General features: G+C 46.6%; 1 protein-coding gene across 1 annotated transcript in view; it reads right to left on the bottom strand.

The window, feature by feature from the left end:
* Positions 1-209: 209 nt before the first annotated feature.
* The window catches only part of ABCA7 (ATP binding cassette subfamily A member 7), a 91584-nt gene continuing 74392 nt past the window's right edge, over positions 210-17401 (bottom strand). Inside the window, 10 exon segments of the mRNA XM_048497788.1 lie at positions 210-1628; positions 4607-4850; positions 8015-8107; positions 9350-9453; positions 9560-9694; positions 10044-10185; positions 11124-11230; positions 12186-12248; positions 14052-14172; positions 15480-15609. Of these exon segments, the coding sequence (XP_048353745.1) occupies positions 1482-1628; positions 4607-4850; positions 8015-8107; positions 9350-9453; positions 9560-9694; positions 10044-10185; positions 11124-11230; positions 12186-12248; positions 14052-14172; positions 15480-15609 (1286 nt within the window). The 3' untranslated portion in view covers positions 210-1481.

Below are 17401 nucleotides of genomic sequence, written 5' to 3'. Positions count from 1 at the left end.
AAGCCCCATTTAATAAATTGCTCCACACTGTGGAGAAGAAGAGTTGGATTTATATCCCCCCTTTCTCTCCTGTAGGAGACTCAAAGGGGCTTACAAACTCAATTCCCTTCCCCCGCTCACAACAAACACCCTGTGAGGTAGGTGGGGCTGAGAGAGCTGCGAAGAACTGTGACTAGCCCAAGGTCACCCAGCTGGCGTGTGCTGGAGATTACAGGCTAATCTGAATTCCCAGGACAGGGGGGCACAGCGGGGAATCAAACCCAGTTCCTCCAGATTAGAGTACACCTGCTCTTAACCACTACGCCACTGCTGTGAAGATAGGGGAAACAATCTCGTTCTCTGGAGCTTCCAACACAACAGCGGCCACAACGCCATATTGTGCAAATGGTGCCTCCTGTTCATTGGCTTGCACCCATGCAGAAACGGCCATGCTTGTGAAGCCAAAACAGAAAGACGGCCAAGGCATCCCTGCAGGAAGTCCTTGGCTTGTTTATGCAACACACCTGAGATGGTTTCAAAAACGTTTGGGTTCTTTTGCCCCCAAAAGAGCCAAGGGAATTGTGGTTTTTTGCCTGAGCAACACCCCGCCTCCCCCAATCCATTAAAAAATCTTGGAAGCAGTTTTAATACAGTATCGACTTCAGCAGGCAAAAATTCCTCCTTGAGGACAAATGACGAGAAGGACGTTTCTGTAGAGAGTCGCCCAACCTTATTAGCCAAGATGGCGAGATTCCAATCCAGTGGTACAGTGACCAACAAGGTTTTCAGAATATAAGTTTTTGACAGCCAAAGGTTTCTTCAATCTATGACTCTCAGAAGCTTACACCCTGGAAATCTCATTGGGTCTAAGGCGCCACTAGACTCAAATCAAACTGTTTTATGGCAGGCAGGGCTACCCTCTGAAATTAGCCAAAATGAAACATCCATGTTCCAATGCAGAAATTCTCTGAATATCCTTGGCAGGGGCACCAACAGGATGCCGCTTTGGCCTTCGAGTCCTGCCTGTGGACCAATGGGTAGACCGCTGTGAGAAAAGTGTTGGACTATGCAGACGTTTCATCTGATCCAGAATTGCCTTCACGTTCGAACACTCTATTTCAGTGGTTCTCAACCTTCCGAATGCTGCGACCCTTTAATACAGTTCCTCATGTTGTGGTGACCCCCAGCCCTAACATTGATCCATTTTACAGATGGAGAACACTGACGCAGAGAGTCTTAGGTGACCCTTGTGAAGGGTCGTTCGACCCACAAAGGGGTTCCGACCCCCAGATTGAGAACCACTGCTCTATTTGCTGTTCAAGCCCTACCAAAGTGCTCTGAGGCTTCAAAACCCATCCATTCTCAGTGTTCATTGGCTCCCCTGGAAAGGGAGTGTGGATGGAAACAGAGACAGGGGCACCGCAAGATTTCCATAATTCCACCTTCAGGTTGCAGACACTAACGACATCCTTCCCCCGCCCCCCCTCGCTGGTGCCAGTTTCTCAGACTCTGCTTTCTTGCACATTTTTATCTTCCAAGAAACCAGTGACCCTTCGCCAACGGATGCCGGGGTTTTCGGGATCGGTCGCTGGGGATGCCTCCTTAGGATGATCGTCGTCGCTTTGGTCCTTAGCGAAATGTACAAACACCTTGGCAGGGAAACGGGGGAAGAAAAAAAAGATAGTCACCACTCTAGTCTCACCATCTTCATCCTCAAATCCATCATGCTAAGTACAATATCAGGCAACAAGTGCTCCCCAACGTTTCTGGTCTTGGGCTAAGTCTAGTCTAGTCGCACATAATTTTTTTTTTAAAGAAGGTCAATCCAAAGAAAGGGTTTTTAAAATTGAAGTTCGGGGTCACTGGAACCAGCTCAAGTTCCTGCAGCTACACAGCAGCTGTGGGGTATGTCTAATAAAAATTAGAGAAGAAGAAGAAGAGTTTGGATTTATATTCCACCTTTCTCTCCTGGAGGCGCCTCAAAGGGGCTTACAATCTCCTTGCCCTTCTGCCCTCACAACAAACACCCTGTGAGGTAGGTGGGGCTGAGAGAGCTCCAAGAAGCTGTGACTAGTCCAAGGTCACCCAGCTGGCGTGTGTGGGAGTGCACAGGCTAATCTGAATTCCCAAAATAAGCCTCCACAGCTCAGGCGGCAGAGCTGGGAATCAAACCCAGTTCCTCCAGATTAGATACACGAGCTCTTAACCTCCTACGCCACTGCTGCTCCTAAATGCATTTGGAATGTCGCTGTGGGGCGGGGAGGGCCCCTGCCTCTCCACAAGGCATTTCCCTGCAAGGAAACAACGCTGTTTTTGCATTTCCATAAGCACGGAATACTCCACATGGAACGGCAACAATGGAAATTAATTCTCCTCACACACACACACGCTGTTCTGGTGTGGGTGAAACGCCCGGGGGCGGGGGAGGGAGTGAGACCCCTTCTTCTTTGAGGAAGTGTTCCGAGTCCAAGCAGGCTCCCCTTCATTTTTTAAGAGCCGTTTTCTGGAGCGGCTGCAGGGAACCAGGGCCCAGATGTCTAGTTTGGTTCTGATGCATGCAAAGTCCTGTCAAGTAACAGCCGACTTACGGGGACCCAGCAGGCTTTTCAAGGCAAGAGATTAACAGAGGCAGTTTGCCACTGCAACTACCTTGATGATCTCCCACCCAAATACTAAGAAGGGCCAACCCTGCTTCGATTCCAAGATCTGACGAAGAAGAAGAAGGAGGAGAAGGAGGAGGAGAAGGAGGAGGAGGAGGAGAAGGAGGAGTTTGGATTTATACCCCACCCTTCTCTCCTATAAGGAGACTCAAGGTGGCTTACAAGCTCCATTCCCTTCCTCTCTCCACAACAGACACCTTGTGAGGCAGGTGGGGCTGAGAGAGTCCTGAATCAACTGTGATTAGCCCACGGTCACCCAGCAGGAATGTAGGAATGCCGAAACACATCTGGTTCACCAGAAAAGCAAGCCTCTGCCACTCAGCAGGAGGAGTGGGGAATCAAACCCGGTTCTCCAGATTAGAATCCACCTGCTCTTAACCACACTGGTTTCATGAACACATGAAGCTGCCATTTACTGTGTCAGGGCACTGATGAATCAAGGTCACCAATGGTTACCCAGGCTGGCAGCAGCTCTCCAGGGTCTCAGGTAGTCATCCATCAGATCTTCTAGGACAGTGGTGGCGAACCTATGGCATTCCAGATGTTCATGGACCACAATTCCCATCAGCCCCTGCCAACATGGCCAACATGGCCAGTTCTAGGACCTGAACCTTGGAAACAGAGATGTCGGGGATCGAACCTGGGGACCTCCCGCATACCAAGCAGATGATTGGCCACCGAAAAGAGATGTTTCGGGGTATGATGGAGGAGCCCCAAATTTACAGAACTGTTGCAAACTGAATTGGATGAGAGACTCCAGAATACCAAACAGATTTCAATATGGTCCGCCACCATCTGAAAAAAGTCAAACGTCATTGGCTGGTGGCCTCAAATATAACACCTCTTGATCTCCATTTCAGGAAGAAAGCAGACTCTAGACTTTTCCACCACGCCCTGAAATTTTCACTCCTTTTTTCCACACTAAGCTTCTTGCCCGACAAGAGAACCATCATGGTCCAGTGGTTAGGCTGTTGGACTGTGATCCGGAAGACACAGGTTCGAGTCTCTGCTCTATCATAGAAGCTTGCCAGGTGACCTTGGGCTAGTCATACACACTCAGCCTAGCCTACCTTACAGGGTTGTTGAGAGGATAAAATGAAAGAAAAGAGAAGGATGTAAGCCCCTTTGAGCCCCTACTGGTGAGAAAGACAGGTATAAATAAAATAAATCACAAAAGAAAAAAGAATTCTGGGAAACCCCAATCTCCAAACACTTTTGTTTTCTTGGATGGAGCAGTCTTGGATGAACTATGTCCAGGTCTGTATTTATTTATTTATTTATTTATTAAACTTTTATACCGCTCACCCCCAAAGGGCTCTGAGCGGTGTACAACAGAGAGAACATACATAAGTAACAAATAGAAACTCTCATAATATCAAATATAGGCTCTATAGCATTAAAATAACTAAAACCAATGTAGAAGAAGAAGAAGAAGAGTTTGGATTTATATCCCCCCTTTCTCTCCTGCAGGAGACTCAAAGGGGCTTATAATCTCCTTGCCCTTCCCCCCTCACAACAAACACCCTGTGAGGTAGGTGGGGCTGAGAGAGCTCCGAGAAGCTGTGACTAGCCCAAGGTCGCCCAGCTGGCGTGTGTGGGTGTGTACAGGCTAATCTGAATTCCCCAGATAAGCCTCCACAGCTCAGGCGGCAGAGCGGGGAATCAAACCCGGTTCCTCCAGATTAGATACATGAGCTCTTAACCTCCTACGCCACTGCTGCTCCTGGCCTGGTATGTAGATACAGCATACCAAATATATAGCGTCCAGACAATTAAAAAAACATATATAAGCATGGAACCCAGCGAAGGGGACAAACTTGTTATTCCCCCAAAGGTATTTGTTCTCACAGCTCCAGAAATTAGGCTCGAAAATGCATTGCACGAAGGAACATGGAAAACACAGGAGGATCCGAGCCCATGCACCACTGAGAAAGCCTCCTGTCCTAGCAGCAGCCCCCAGCCCTCACCTGGTCAAGGGTGGTCTGTGAGACCGAGTAGTCTTCTATGTGATATGTCCCCTGGTGGGCTGAGAGGATGCCAAAGATCTTGGCCAGGGAGCAGCCATGAGATGGTAGTTGGTACTGGAGAGTACAGTGATGCCTTTCCTTGAGAATTATGCTGGGGAAGGAGTCCCGGATGAACTTCTCCAGGGGACCCAGATCTGGGTTGGTCCCCGAGACCCGAAGCACGATAGTGTATCCATCTCCAAACCTAGAAAAGGAGGGCACAGACAGCTTCAGTGGGGTCACTGAATGAAAAACGTTCTTTCGGATGTAACAAGATTGCACCCTACTGCCTTCTGCCAGTTTGAGTCTCTTTGCATTGGAGGAAAGCGCTATCGTTTGCTGAACAGATTTCGATTCAACTGGCTGTTGTGGGTTTTCGGGGCTGCGTGGCCATGGCCTGGTAGATCTTGTTCCTAACGTTTCGCCTGCATCCGTGGCTGGCATCTTCAGAGGTGTATTGCAGAGAGAAGTCTGTTATACACTGTGTATAATTAGATTTATTTATTTATGGTCATAGACCAGTAGAAAAGGGAGGGTTTTTTATTTACGGTCATAGACCAGTAGAAAAGTAGAAAAGGGAAGGTTTTCTCTGGGAGGGTTTTTATTGACAGTTTTAATGCTGGACGCCAACTGATTTATGTGGAACGCTGTAATTTTATGTTTTAATGATGTTAACTATATTAATTTTTTATTGCTATTGCTATTACTGTTTATGTAACACTTTTGCTGTTCACCGCCCAGAGCCCTCAGGGGATGGGGTGGTATATAAATATGATAATTAATAAACAAACAAACAAACAAACAAATAAAAAACATGGAATAAAACAACCCAAGCTCAAAAGTAACAAAAAGGAGAACGTTCCAAGGAAACCATAAAAATGTTAACTTGCTATAAATGTAAAAAAATAAATAAAAGGAAAATACAACTGACTAATTGTCGGGGTGGCTTGAGTGCTGGGGGATGGGAACTTTGGTCTGTGTGAATCTGCTGTGTGAAACTATTCTTCTGCTGTTTCCTGACTGCTTATCTCTTCTCTGCTCAGCTAGTGAAGGCCACATATTTTGGTCTGCAGTGTAGCTGTGAGATTGTATGGTGGGCGGGGGGAATTGGGCCTTGCTGTTACTTTAAATTAGAGAGGTTCTGGCTGGAGCAGCCAGAGACGTCTTCGTACTGGACTGGACTGATCTTACCTGCAATAAAGAAATCATTGTTCATCAACAAATGTTTCAATTGTCTGGTTTAAGGGGGTTCTGACACTAATAAAGCTTAAAGATAAAACTATGTAAGTCCAAAAACATTTCTTAAATGATAACAATATTTCATTTTAAAATGCTATGTGACCAAACTTCAGTTCTAATTACATAGGCACGGAAATCTGCCACATGCCTTGAGATAGATAGTTGGATTTTCACCACCTAACAGTTCTTCCAATTGAGCCTTGTCTGAAAAAGCTAAAAACTGGAGGAGGAGGAGGAGGAGGAGGAGGAGCAAAAATAAATGCAGGGGGAGCCCCACTGTTCCAACAAAGAGAAAACAATTGGAAATTCACATTATAGCAGTTTCGACTGAGAGAGAAAACTAAAAGTCAGGGCTCAAGAAGGAGGTCTATAGAGACCATGTGGAGACCATGACTGTACCTTAGAGTCATGAGTAAGCTGACATCTGCCCTGCATGTTCTGATTTTCTTTAACTAGGATTCCTGTGGTGTACTGACGCATTTTCAATTTCCAAAGAAGGGTTGCAGAACTGGGCTCTCCTTCACAATTAAAAACGTAACCATCTGTGTTCATATAAGCACAGTCTTGTTGTGTGAAACTCATCTAGGACAAGATGCTTTGTGACTCGGTAGCCCACCTGACATCAACCCATGGATCCACTGCCCGCCACCTGCCCACTCTTATGCCAGGGCACAATTCAAGTAGACATGCCTGCAAATTTCCTCTAGGATTGCCCACAAAAATGTTCTTCAGTCAGCAGCCAGGGCTAATTAATTTTCACAAGGACTTTAAAAGCGAGAAGTCAGTTGGTTGAAGTTTGAAAAAAACATGAAGAAGTAGGTCATGGAGCATCTACAGCTGTTCTTAACCACTACGCCACGCTGGCTCTACTTACCTGCTTCTACTACCGGGTTTCCCCAAAAATAAGACAGTGTCTTATATTAATTTTTGCTCCCAAAGATGCACTATGTCTTATTTTCAGGGGAGGTCTTATTTTTCTGTGTTCTGATCGTCGGGCATGCTTCCAAACAAAAACTTTGCTACGTCTTACTTTTGGGGGATGCCTTATACTTCGCACTTCAGCAAAACCTCTACTATGTCTTATTTTTCTGGGATGTCTTATATTAGGGGAAACAGGGTATGCACATGAAAACACTTTGTGCATCCCGCCTTGAGACTTCCGGAGCAGAACTGTTGAATTCTCATATTTTCTAGCTCTTTCCTGTGCTTGTTGGTTGGCTAATACATGTATGTTCGTTGTTTTCTTGTATGTTCCAAGTTCTATGTACTGTGTACGTTATACATGTCATTCACATTTACAGGTTACTAGACACCATTAAATAGAGGACGTTTTTGCCTAGCGTTGTCCTGTGCTGGTTTACTTTTTGTACCCTGCAGTCTGAGTGTCGTACGTTCTTTCTGTATATTTTGTGGTGGTTAAGACTGTCAGACTAGGATCTGGAGACCCAGGTTTGAATCCCCACGTGCCATTTATTTATTTAGTTAATTTTACATGCTGCCCTTCCCATCATGGGTTCAGGGCGGCTTATAATATCTAACAATGAATACAATAACATATATTAAAATATAATAAAGCCCAACGTGGGTCTTATGGTGATTAATTATCATAAACAGGGGGGCAAAGACCAAGCAGAAATCAGAAATCAAGATTACTGGGTGGCATTGAGCCAGACACACTATCAGCCTAATCTAGAAGAAGAAGAAGAAGAAGAGTTTGGATTTATATCCCCCCTTTCTCTCCTGCAGGAGACTCAAAGGGGCTGACAATCTCCTTGCCCTTCCCCCCTCACAACAAACACCCTGTGAGGTGGGCGGGGCTGAGAGAGCTCCGAGAAGCTGTGACTCGCCCAAGGTCACCCAGCTGGCGTGTGGGTGGGAGTGTACAGGCTAATCTGAATTCCCCAGATAAGCCTCCACAGCTCAGGCGGCAGAGCGGGTAATCAAACCCGGTTCCTCCAGATTAAATACACGAGCTCTTAACCTCCTACGCCACTGCTGCTCCTTCACTGGGTTGTTGTGAGGATAGATGGGGGAGGGGGAAAAGATGTATGCCCCTTTGGGTCTCCACTGGGGAGAAAGGTGGCGCACAAACGAATGAAATAAATAAAAATAAAGGAAGAAAACAAATACCTGTTCTTCAGGTGCTGCACGCTTCCCAGGCATCGAAACCGGCCGTTAACCAGGATGGCCATTCGGGTGCACAAGGCCTCACATTCCTCCATGCTGTCAAAGGAAATGGAATTGTTCCAGATAGAAGGGAAGGGGGGTTGTTCATCTCATTCGGCCACCTCCCTCCCTCCCCTCCCTAACTCTCCTTTCCTTGCATGCCACCCCTCCCCCTCCCTCCCCTCCCTCTGCTAGGGTAGGTGGGCCATGTCCAGATGCCAGGGCCCCTCCCCTCCCTTGCATGCCACCCCTCCCTCCCTCCCTCCCCTTCCCTTGCCTCCCCTAGAAAGCCAGATTATGGGCACCACCCAATATCTTCCTTTCGTTCTTCAACCTATCACTCACAATCTAACTCCCAGATGACTGCCAGGGAACTAAGGGGTTAGTAGCATATACTGATAAACAGCTTCAAAGGAAACACAAAATCAGTCACCAGGAAAAGATCAGAGACAAATTCAAATGTTAGGGATGCCATCCTCCAGGCATTAATATTAATAAGAAAGGAGGCGCGTGCGCCAGAATTATTAATAAGAAAGGGGGTAGGTGCACCAGAAGATATTGCCAATAACCACTCTGCACCAAATAGCTTTAGGTCATGAAAAACCAAATGTTTTTCAACGGTAATGCAAAATTATGTATTCAAATATACAATTTGTTTTTCAGGGTTCTACCAGATCATTTAAGAATATTTAAGAGTCTATTCATGATACGTAGCCATCAACCATAATCCAAAAATGAAACACAAATCAAAACTTGTATATGTACTTGCAAATTCTTTTTACAAAGTTGTGCCCTACCATGCTTCACCCTCCTGTAACATGTTGTGAAATGAATATTTTTTTTATTTATCTGCATTTTTCACAAGGTAGGTTACGAATTTTATAATGCAACAGTAAAAGACAACAGGGTAAGAGACTCTTTTAAAAAAAACACTAAAATCACACTACATTTACAAGCACAACCAGGCACGTGGTTCACGTCTTGTGGTAGTAGACCCGTGGTGGCGAACCTTTGGCACTCCAGATGTTATGGACTACAATTCCCATCAGCCCCTTCCAGCATGGCCAGTTGGCCATGCTGGAAGGGGCTGATGGGAATTGTAGTCCATAACATCTGGAGTGCCAAAGGTTCGCCACCACTGTAGTAGACACACACAGTCAGCCACGGCTCTGTGGCACAGTGAATCACTAGACACAGAGGCGCCACGTGGTCTGCAGCTGAAAGACACCGGCCGTGCTGAGAAAGACCTTGGAGATGGCCTCATGCCCTGCCCAGCGAGCTCCCAGGTTCTCCTCTTACCTGTGTGACGTGAGCACCACGGACCTGCCATCTTTGATCATGCCCAGGATGCAGTTCCACAGGAAACGCTTTGCCCGTGGATCCATCCCGGTCGTTGGTTCGTCCTGGAAGCAAAACCCACCCGACAAAAAGAGAAGGTTCCTTTCGCCAAGGGTCCTCTTGGCAGAAGGAAGTCCCGCCCCCAAACTCCAGCCAGCCCGCATCACTGACCAGGAAGATGACAGGCGGTGCACCAATGAGGGCGATGGCCGTGGACAGCTTGCGTTTGTTCCCCCCACTGTACCGGCCGGCAGGTCTGTCTGCGTACTGCGTTAGGCCAAGAGTGGACAACCCCCACTGAACCACCTGGATAGCGGGAAAAGAGAACAATGGCAGGGACATGAGGATGTGTGAGAAACGCTAGAGGAAGAACTGAGACTGTAAAAGCTCTTCCTACCTCACCTAGTAACAAAATAATCCCAACTGGTATCTGGAAGACCAGAAATGAAGCTGTACAGTACGTGTCCTGTGGCAGAGAGTGCCATAGCTCAGGGGAGTCACCACTGGAAAAGCCCTGCTTTGCATACTCCAGACTTTCAGGATCAAAGCAATCTGAGCACATGCAGAGTACTCTTTAGTCCTCGCTGCTGGTAGAGTTAGGTGCCAGTGGTTTCTAGCTGCTGCCCACCCCACATAAAAAAAACCCTTCTCTTACCCCAGGGATCACGCTCTCTGGGACCCCACGCAGGCGACAGTAGAACTGGAGGTGTTCATGAGCCGTCAGAAGGTTGTTGATGGCGTCGAACTGGGGGCAGTAGCCCATGTTTTGGTGGACGGACTGCAGATTGCTAAGCACACTGCACAGGGGGGAAGAGGCGAGAAATTAGCCAGCGCAGAAGAAATCCCAAACAAAGAAGCCACAGAGGCAGTTGATCTAAATGAGAAGAAGGAATACAGCAGGGGTCCCCCACATGGTCTCCATGGGCGACTTAGCACCCATCAACATCTTTGTAGTCATCTTCAGAAAGGTTTAAGAAAATAGGTAGGGACAGTAGGGTGTTGTGGGTTTTCCGGGTTGTATGTTCTAGTAGCATTTTCTCCTGATGTTTCGCCTGCATCTGTGGCTGGCATCTTCAGAGAAGGAGGAGGAGATCTTCAGAGGAGACAAAAGGGGGTCTGGTGGGTGCACACTGCATCGGGCACGTGCCTGGGCATGGGGAGGGGGCAGCAAAAATTCCAGGTTTGTTTTTTGTATTTATTAGTGCTTTTCAGTTTTTGGTCGGCAGGGGGCGCAGTTTTTAGGCTAGCTGCACCAACATTTCAGGGAGTTTTCAGGGGACTCTTCTGATGATACCATCCAAGTTAGGTGAGGTTTGGTTCAGGGGGTCCAAAGTTATGGACACCCAAAGTGGGTGTCCCCATTCCCCATTGTTTCCAATAGGAGATAATAGGAGATGGGGGCTACACCTTAACTTTGGATCCCCTGAACCAAACTTCGCCAAACCTGGCTGGTATCATCAGGATAGTCTCCTAAAGATACCCTGAAATGGTGATGCTGCTAGCCTAAAAACTGCGCCCCCTGCAGGCTTAAAACTGAAAAAACACTAAAAAATACAAAAAATACAAATGAACATGGGGGGGGGGGGGGGGCCCCCTAGCTATTCAGATTTTGCAAAAACTCAGATTTTGCACCGGGCTCCCTAGCTACGCCTCTGAGTCAGGAAACCATTCCAAAACACAGTCCTCCAGATCCAATCCATTCTACTACCTGCCAGAAATCCCCCTCCGTATTTACCTATAACCTTTTAGAAACGCCTCTCCCGAGGTCACCCCCGAGTCTCCGGTCAGCATTTTGAAAGTTGAAGTCTTCCCGGCACCGTTGACCCCCAGAAGGCCAAAACACTGCAAAGTGGGGATTGAAGATGCATGAGTTTGTTTTCTAAAATAAACTTTTATCTTCCCAACAACAAAAAAAGAAAAACTATATATAAACTCCCACATCCACAATTACATTAGTACAGAATAGGAAAAAAAAATACAAAAAAGCACAGGAAAAATTAAAACACAAATTTTACAGTATCTAAACACAACCCATTATAACTAACTAAACACCAAACATCCATATCAGTGATGGTGAACCTTTTCGAGACCAAGTGCCCAAACTGCAACCCAAAACCCACTTATTTATCGCAAAGTGCCAACATGGCAATTTAACCAGAATACTGAGGCTTTAGTTTAGAAAAAATGGCTGGCTCCGAGGCGTGTGTTACTCAGGAGTAAGCGTGGTGGTAGTCGGTGGCTTTGCTTTGAAGCAACTGTGCAACTCTTCCAACGGGTGAATCACGACCCTAGGAGGGTTTACTCAGAAGAAAGCCCCATTGCCAGCAACTGAGCTTACTCCCAGGTAAAGGACTGCGCTTTAGCTCTTCACATGAAAATCAGTGGGGTTTAACAGCGCTTAACAGGGTTACCTACACTGCTTCCCCAAAACTAGGTGTCATGGGATGATGCTATCGCTACAGCAAAGGGAAATCAAATATTATTATTATTATTATTATTATTATTATTATTATTATTATTATTATTATTATTATTATTATTATTAATAGTAATAATAGTAATAATAGTAATAATAGTAATAATGATAATAATGATGATGATGATGATGATGATGATGATGATGATGATGATGATAATAATAATAATAATAATAATAATAATAATAATAATAATAATAATAATAATAATAATAATAATAATAATAATAATAATAAGGTTTATAGACCGCCCTCCCCCGAAAGGATCAGATCGGCCCTCCTAGGTTTGATCCAGCACGTCTCTTCTGATGTTAACTCACCTCTCCTGGAGGGATCCCCACACATAAACGATCCACCGCTGGCTTTTTGTTCATCCGGTAAATCTGGAGATGGGATACCCAAGCCATTTGGTTGGAAACGGGCACGTGCCTCCACTCTGTTCCTCATCCAAGCACTTCTGAATTACAGCTCGCCAAGCTGAATAGTCAAGGGTAGTCGCTGGGGCAAGCCCGAAGTTCCAAGTCCTAACACACACTGAGACTGTGTTGTCAGTATACTTGACCATGGCCTCAAAACTGCAGTACGTGTCAAGAGCCACAGCGGTGAAGGGGCTAGATCAGGGGTATCCAACTCTGGCACTTCAGATGTTCATGGACTTCAATTGGCCATGCCAGCAGGGGCTGATGGGAATTGTAGTCCATGAACATCTGAAGCGCCGGACACCCCCGGGTTAGATGTTGGAACAGGACAAGAGAAACCTGGGGTCAAGCCCCACCTTGGATATGAAACTCTCACCTGGCCAACATCACAGAGCGTGAGGGAATATATATATACATTCCCCTTTACTGGCATAATCAGAAAGCAAAATAAATACATCGGTAATAATTCCTTGGGGATGGGGCGGTTGATAGATAGATAGATAGATAGATAGATAGATAGATAGATAGATAGATAGATAGATAGATAGATAGATAGATAGATAGATAGATAGATAGATAGATAGATAGATAGATAGATAGATAGATAGATAGATAGATAGATAGATAGATAGATAGATAGATAGATAGATAGATAGATAGATAGATAGATAGATAGAAGCCCCAAAAGGACCATAACAGATACATACTATTAGATACTCTCAGCTGTCTCCATAATAAAATTGGCGACCTCTTCACAAAAACCAGGGTCAGAGTTATCCAGCAATAAAAATAACCTAATCAGATCTGGCAGCCCAGATTGGAAAAGAGGATATAAATTGATATATTTGGATCTGATTTCAACAAATCTGGTGCAGTGCAGAAGTTGGTGGGCCAGGGTTTCAACCACATGGGATTTGCAGCTGCATAACCTTGCAGATTTTTCTAGGTTACTAAACCTACCCTTTAACTGGTTTAATAGGTTTAAAAGGGTAGGTTTAATAGGTGAGGGAATAAAAGCATGACACATTTTTTAAGCTGGGAGGGAATGAAAAATAACGGCAGTTGACCCTGCTTTCTAAACCACTAACCAACACCTGCCCTGAACTGAATGGCCCAGGCTAGCTCAATCTTGTCAGCTCTTGGAGGCGAAGCAGGGTTGGCCCTGCTTAATACTTAGATGGGGGACCACCAAGGAAGTCTAGGGTTGCTGTGCAGAGGCAGGCAATGGCAAAACCACCTCTGAATGTCTACCCCTGATCTGGATGGTCCAGGCTAGCCCAACATCATCAGGTCTTGCAAGCTGAGCGGAGTTGGCCTTGGGTTCCTCTTTGGATGGGAGACCACCAAGGAAGTCCAGGGTTGCTATGCAGAGGCAGCCGATGGCAAACCATCTGTCAGTCTCTTGACCTGACCTGAATGGCCCAAGTTAGCCTGATCTTGTCAGATTTTGGAAGCTAAGAAGGGTCAGTCCTGGTTAGTACTTGGATGGGCAACCACCAAGAAGTCCATGTTTGTTATGCAGAGGAAAGCAATGGCAGACCACCTCTGAATGTCTCTTGCCTTAAAACTCCTACAGGGTTGTCTTAAATTGGCTGCAACTTGACAGCAATTAACACACACGCACCTTCACCTGGTCCCATACCAAAACCACACTGCCCTGGCTCAATTCCCAGAAGAACTTCCATTTTAGCTCCTGATCAGGGACCCCTCCCCAGGAAACAAAAATCTTAGGTGGATCATCCCCAGCTCCATGACCAGGGCCATCACCTTTGTCAGGTCTCGGAGTACCAAAACGTCTCCCTGGTGCATCCCACTCATAATCCTCTTCCGTTCTTTGGCCACGTCTTCATCTTCTTCATCCAGGAGAGGCAACTTAACAGGAAAAGGCCTTGAGAGAGAAGAGAACTGGTCAGTGCCCGGCAGTGTCGACTCTCCCCCAATGCTGACATTCGTGTTTGCCTGGGACCCTACATGTGCCAACCCCATCCTTATCTATCCTCAAAAAACAAAGGCTGGGGGAATGCAGTCAGGAATATCTAAGCTAACAATGTTAAGGAGCAGCAGTGGCGCAGTGGCTCAGAGCAGGTGCATTCTAATCTGGAGGAACCGGGTTTGATTCCCCGCTCTGCCACTCCATCCATCCATCCATCCATCCATCCATCCATCCATCCATCCATCCATCCATCCATCCATCCATCCATCCATCCATCCATCCATCCATCCATCTAATAACATTAAACACAGCAGGCTAAAAACAACATTTTACACATAATAACTAAATTAAGTTAAAACAATTTACAGATCTATAACCATAAAAACACAGCAGCAGCAATGTTATAAGGTGCCCGAACCCAAGGCCGGGAGGGGACAGTGCTGATTAGATAGTATATTAGGCGTGCCATTGATGGTGAGGCACGCAGCACAAGGGCATCCTGGAGGGGGAATCCGTGGCTGGCCTCACCAAAGGGCCGGTGGAACAAAACTGTTTTACAGGCCCTGCAGAATTCACCAAGATCCCGCAGGGCCTGCACCTCTGTTGGAAGAGTGTTCCACCAGGCAGGGGCCAGGGCCGTAAAAGCCCTGGCCCGGGTAGAGGCCAGCCACATCATGGAGGGGCCGGGGGCCACCAGCAAATTTGCCTCTGCCGATCGCAGAGCTGTGGAGACTTATCTGGGGAATTCAGATTCGCCTGTACACTCCCACACACACCAGCTGCATGACCTTGGGCTAGTTATAGTTTTTCGGAGCTCTCTCAGCCCCACCTACCTCACAGGGTGTTTGTTGTGAGGGGGGAAGGGCAAGGAGATTGTCAGCCCCTTTGAGTCTCCTTACAGGAAAGAAAGGGGGGATATAAATCCAAACTCCTCCTCCTCCTCCTCCTCCTCCTCCTCCTCTTCTTCTTCTTCTTCTTCTTCTTCTTCTTCTTCTTCTTCTTCTTCTTCTTCTTCTTCTTCTTCTTCTTCTTCTTCTTCTTAAGATTGTAAGCTCTTCGAGGCAGGGACCAGCCTACTTTGCTGATGATATCCCCACCCAGAGGACAATACAAGAATTTCAAGTGCAACTGCGTGACAGAATCACCCTCCAGAGAGAGGAACAGAAACACCTTTGATCCTGCATTGGTAAGACCACCCACTTAATATCCCCAGTTCCCACACCCAGTAACATCCCTAGCTGCCAAATGCATGCTACTCTCACCGGAGGTGGATGAAGAATCTGTACTGCACCAAGATGGTGAAGATGAAAAAGACGACCCCCTCAACAGCCATCGCAAAGATGTTTTTCCCGGCCAGGTCCCAGCTAAGAGGAGAAATAAAATGCTTGTCGCCTGGGGGAGGACGAGAAACAAAAGGTGAAAAGAAAGCGACCCCCGCTGGTGGATGACATAGTTTCAGTAACCCAGTTAAGAACATCTACATGGTAATTTTTTAAATGTTCAACTTTGGACTCATGTGTCCAGCCTTGTTCTGCTCATGCCACGTCTCCCAGACACGATGCGGCATCTGGGTCTTTAGATCAGGGGTCCCCAAACTTTTTAAACAGGGGCCAGCTCACTGTCCCTCAGACTGTTGGAGGGCCGGACTAAAAAAAACTATGAACAAATTCCTATGCACAAATGATTGTAAAATGTTTGATTTCACCTTTCAGCCTTTCTGTCATGGTCTATTTTTAGAACAGAGACCAAAGTATGTCAAGTACAGGGTGGGCTCCAAATATTGTTGGGGAAGCTGTGGAATACCTTCCCCTGTAAAAAAAAAAAGCAGAACTTTCCCAATGAAGCATTCCATCTAACCCAGGATCAGGTATCTTCCTGGGTTCTTTCCTCCCTAGCAGCCAGTGAGCGATTTGCCAGCCTGGCTGATGCCAATGGGAGTGAGGCGGAACAGAAAGCCTGAGAGCAACACATGGAGTAGCTGAGAGGGAAGGGTGGAGCAGACGTTGCCACATGTAAGGTTTCCAACTCTGGGTCAGAAAATTCATGGAGATTTGAGGGTGCCATCATGTAACTGCAATCAACAGCCATTGGGGCCGGTTCCTCCTCTCCCTCGAGCCCCCACTGCACCTGAATGGAGCCATTGCCGCCATGCCTGGCGGGCCAGATAAATGCCTTCAGGGGGCCACATTTGGCCCCCGGGCCGTAGTTTGGGGACCTCTGCTTTAGATTGTTGTGCTAACTATGAACTGCTCTTCCCCGGTTACTTTCGCTTTCTGCTGAAGGTGAGCTTCGAAGAACGAAAGATTTCCTGAACGGAGAGATAAGGGGGATGGTCTGTCTGGGAACCTTGCAAAGTAATTGCTAAGGGGGCTGGAATGGGCGGGAGGAGCAGAGCTATATACTTTAGGACAGGGGTGTCCAACTCGGGCACTTCAGATGTTACTGGACTGCAATTGGTATGGCCAATTGGCTGGCATGGAATTATAGTCCATGAACATCTGAAGCGCCAGAGTCGGACACCTCTGCCTTAGGGAATGTAGGTGCCAAATGTTGTCTTGTCAAAAAATCCTCACCATGCAACATACCTGAAGCCGGTCTTTCAATAAATGGATTTCATTATCAGTTGAGTCTGATCATTGGACAGACCAGGGACGTGACATCATGGTTATAACACTGTTGTTACTACCGTGTTTCCCCGAAAATAAGACAGTGTCTTATATTAATTTTTGCTCCCAAAGATGCGTTATATCTTATTTTCAGGGGAGGTCTTATTTTTCTGCGTTCTGTTTGTCGGACATGCTTCCAAACAAAAACTTTGCTATGTCTTACTTTCGGGGGATGCCTTATATTTCGCACTTCAGCAAAACCTCTACTACGTCTTATTTTCAGGGGATGTCTTATATTCGGGGAAACAGGGTAGCATGTCCACTAGAAGTCAGTTCAAAACTAATCGACATGGCCGGTGAACTGCTGTGGTCGGGAATGAAGATTGACCTGGGATGTTGTCACCAGTTCAAACCTCACCTCTGTCATGAACCCATCAGGTAGTTTGAGAAAAGGCACCGGCCTCTGGCCTTCCACCTGCAATATGGAGATTGATGATACTGGCCTACCCTAGAGCAGCAGTGGCGTAGGAGGTTAAGAGCTCGTGTATCTAATCTGGAGGAACCGGGTTTGATTCCCA

The sequence above is a fragment of the Sphaerodactylus townsendi genome, linkage group LG05 (assembly GCF_021028975.2).
Source record: "Sphaerodactylus townsendi isolate TG3544 linkage group LG05, MPM_Stown_v2.3, whole genome shotgun sequence".
In the NCBI taxonomy this organism is placed as follows: domain Eukaryota; kingdom Metazoa; phylum Chordata; class Lepidosauria; order Squamata; family Sphaerodactylidae; genus Sphaerodactylus; species Sphaerodactylus townsendi.
Note: the sequence above shows the minus strand (reverse complement) of the source record. Positions and strands in the feature narration are given on the sequence as shown.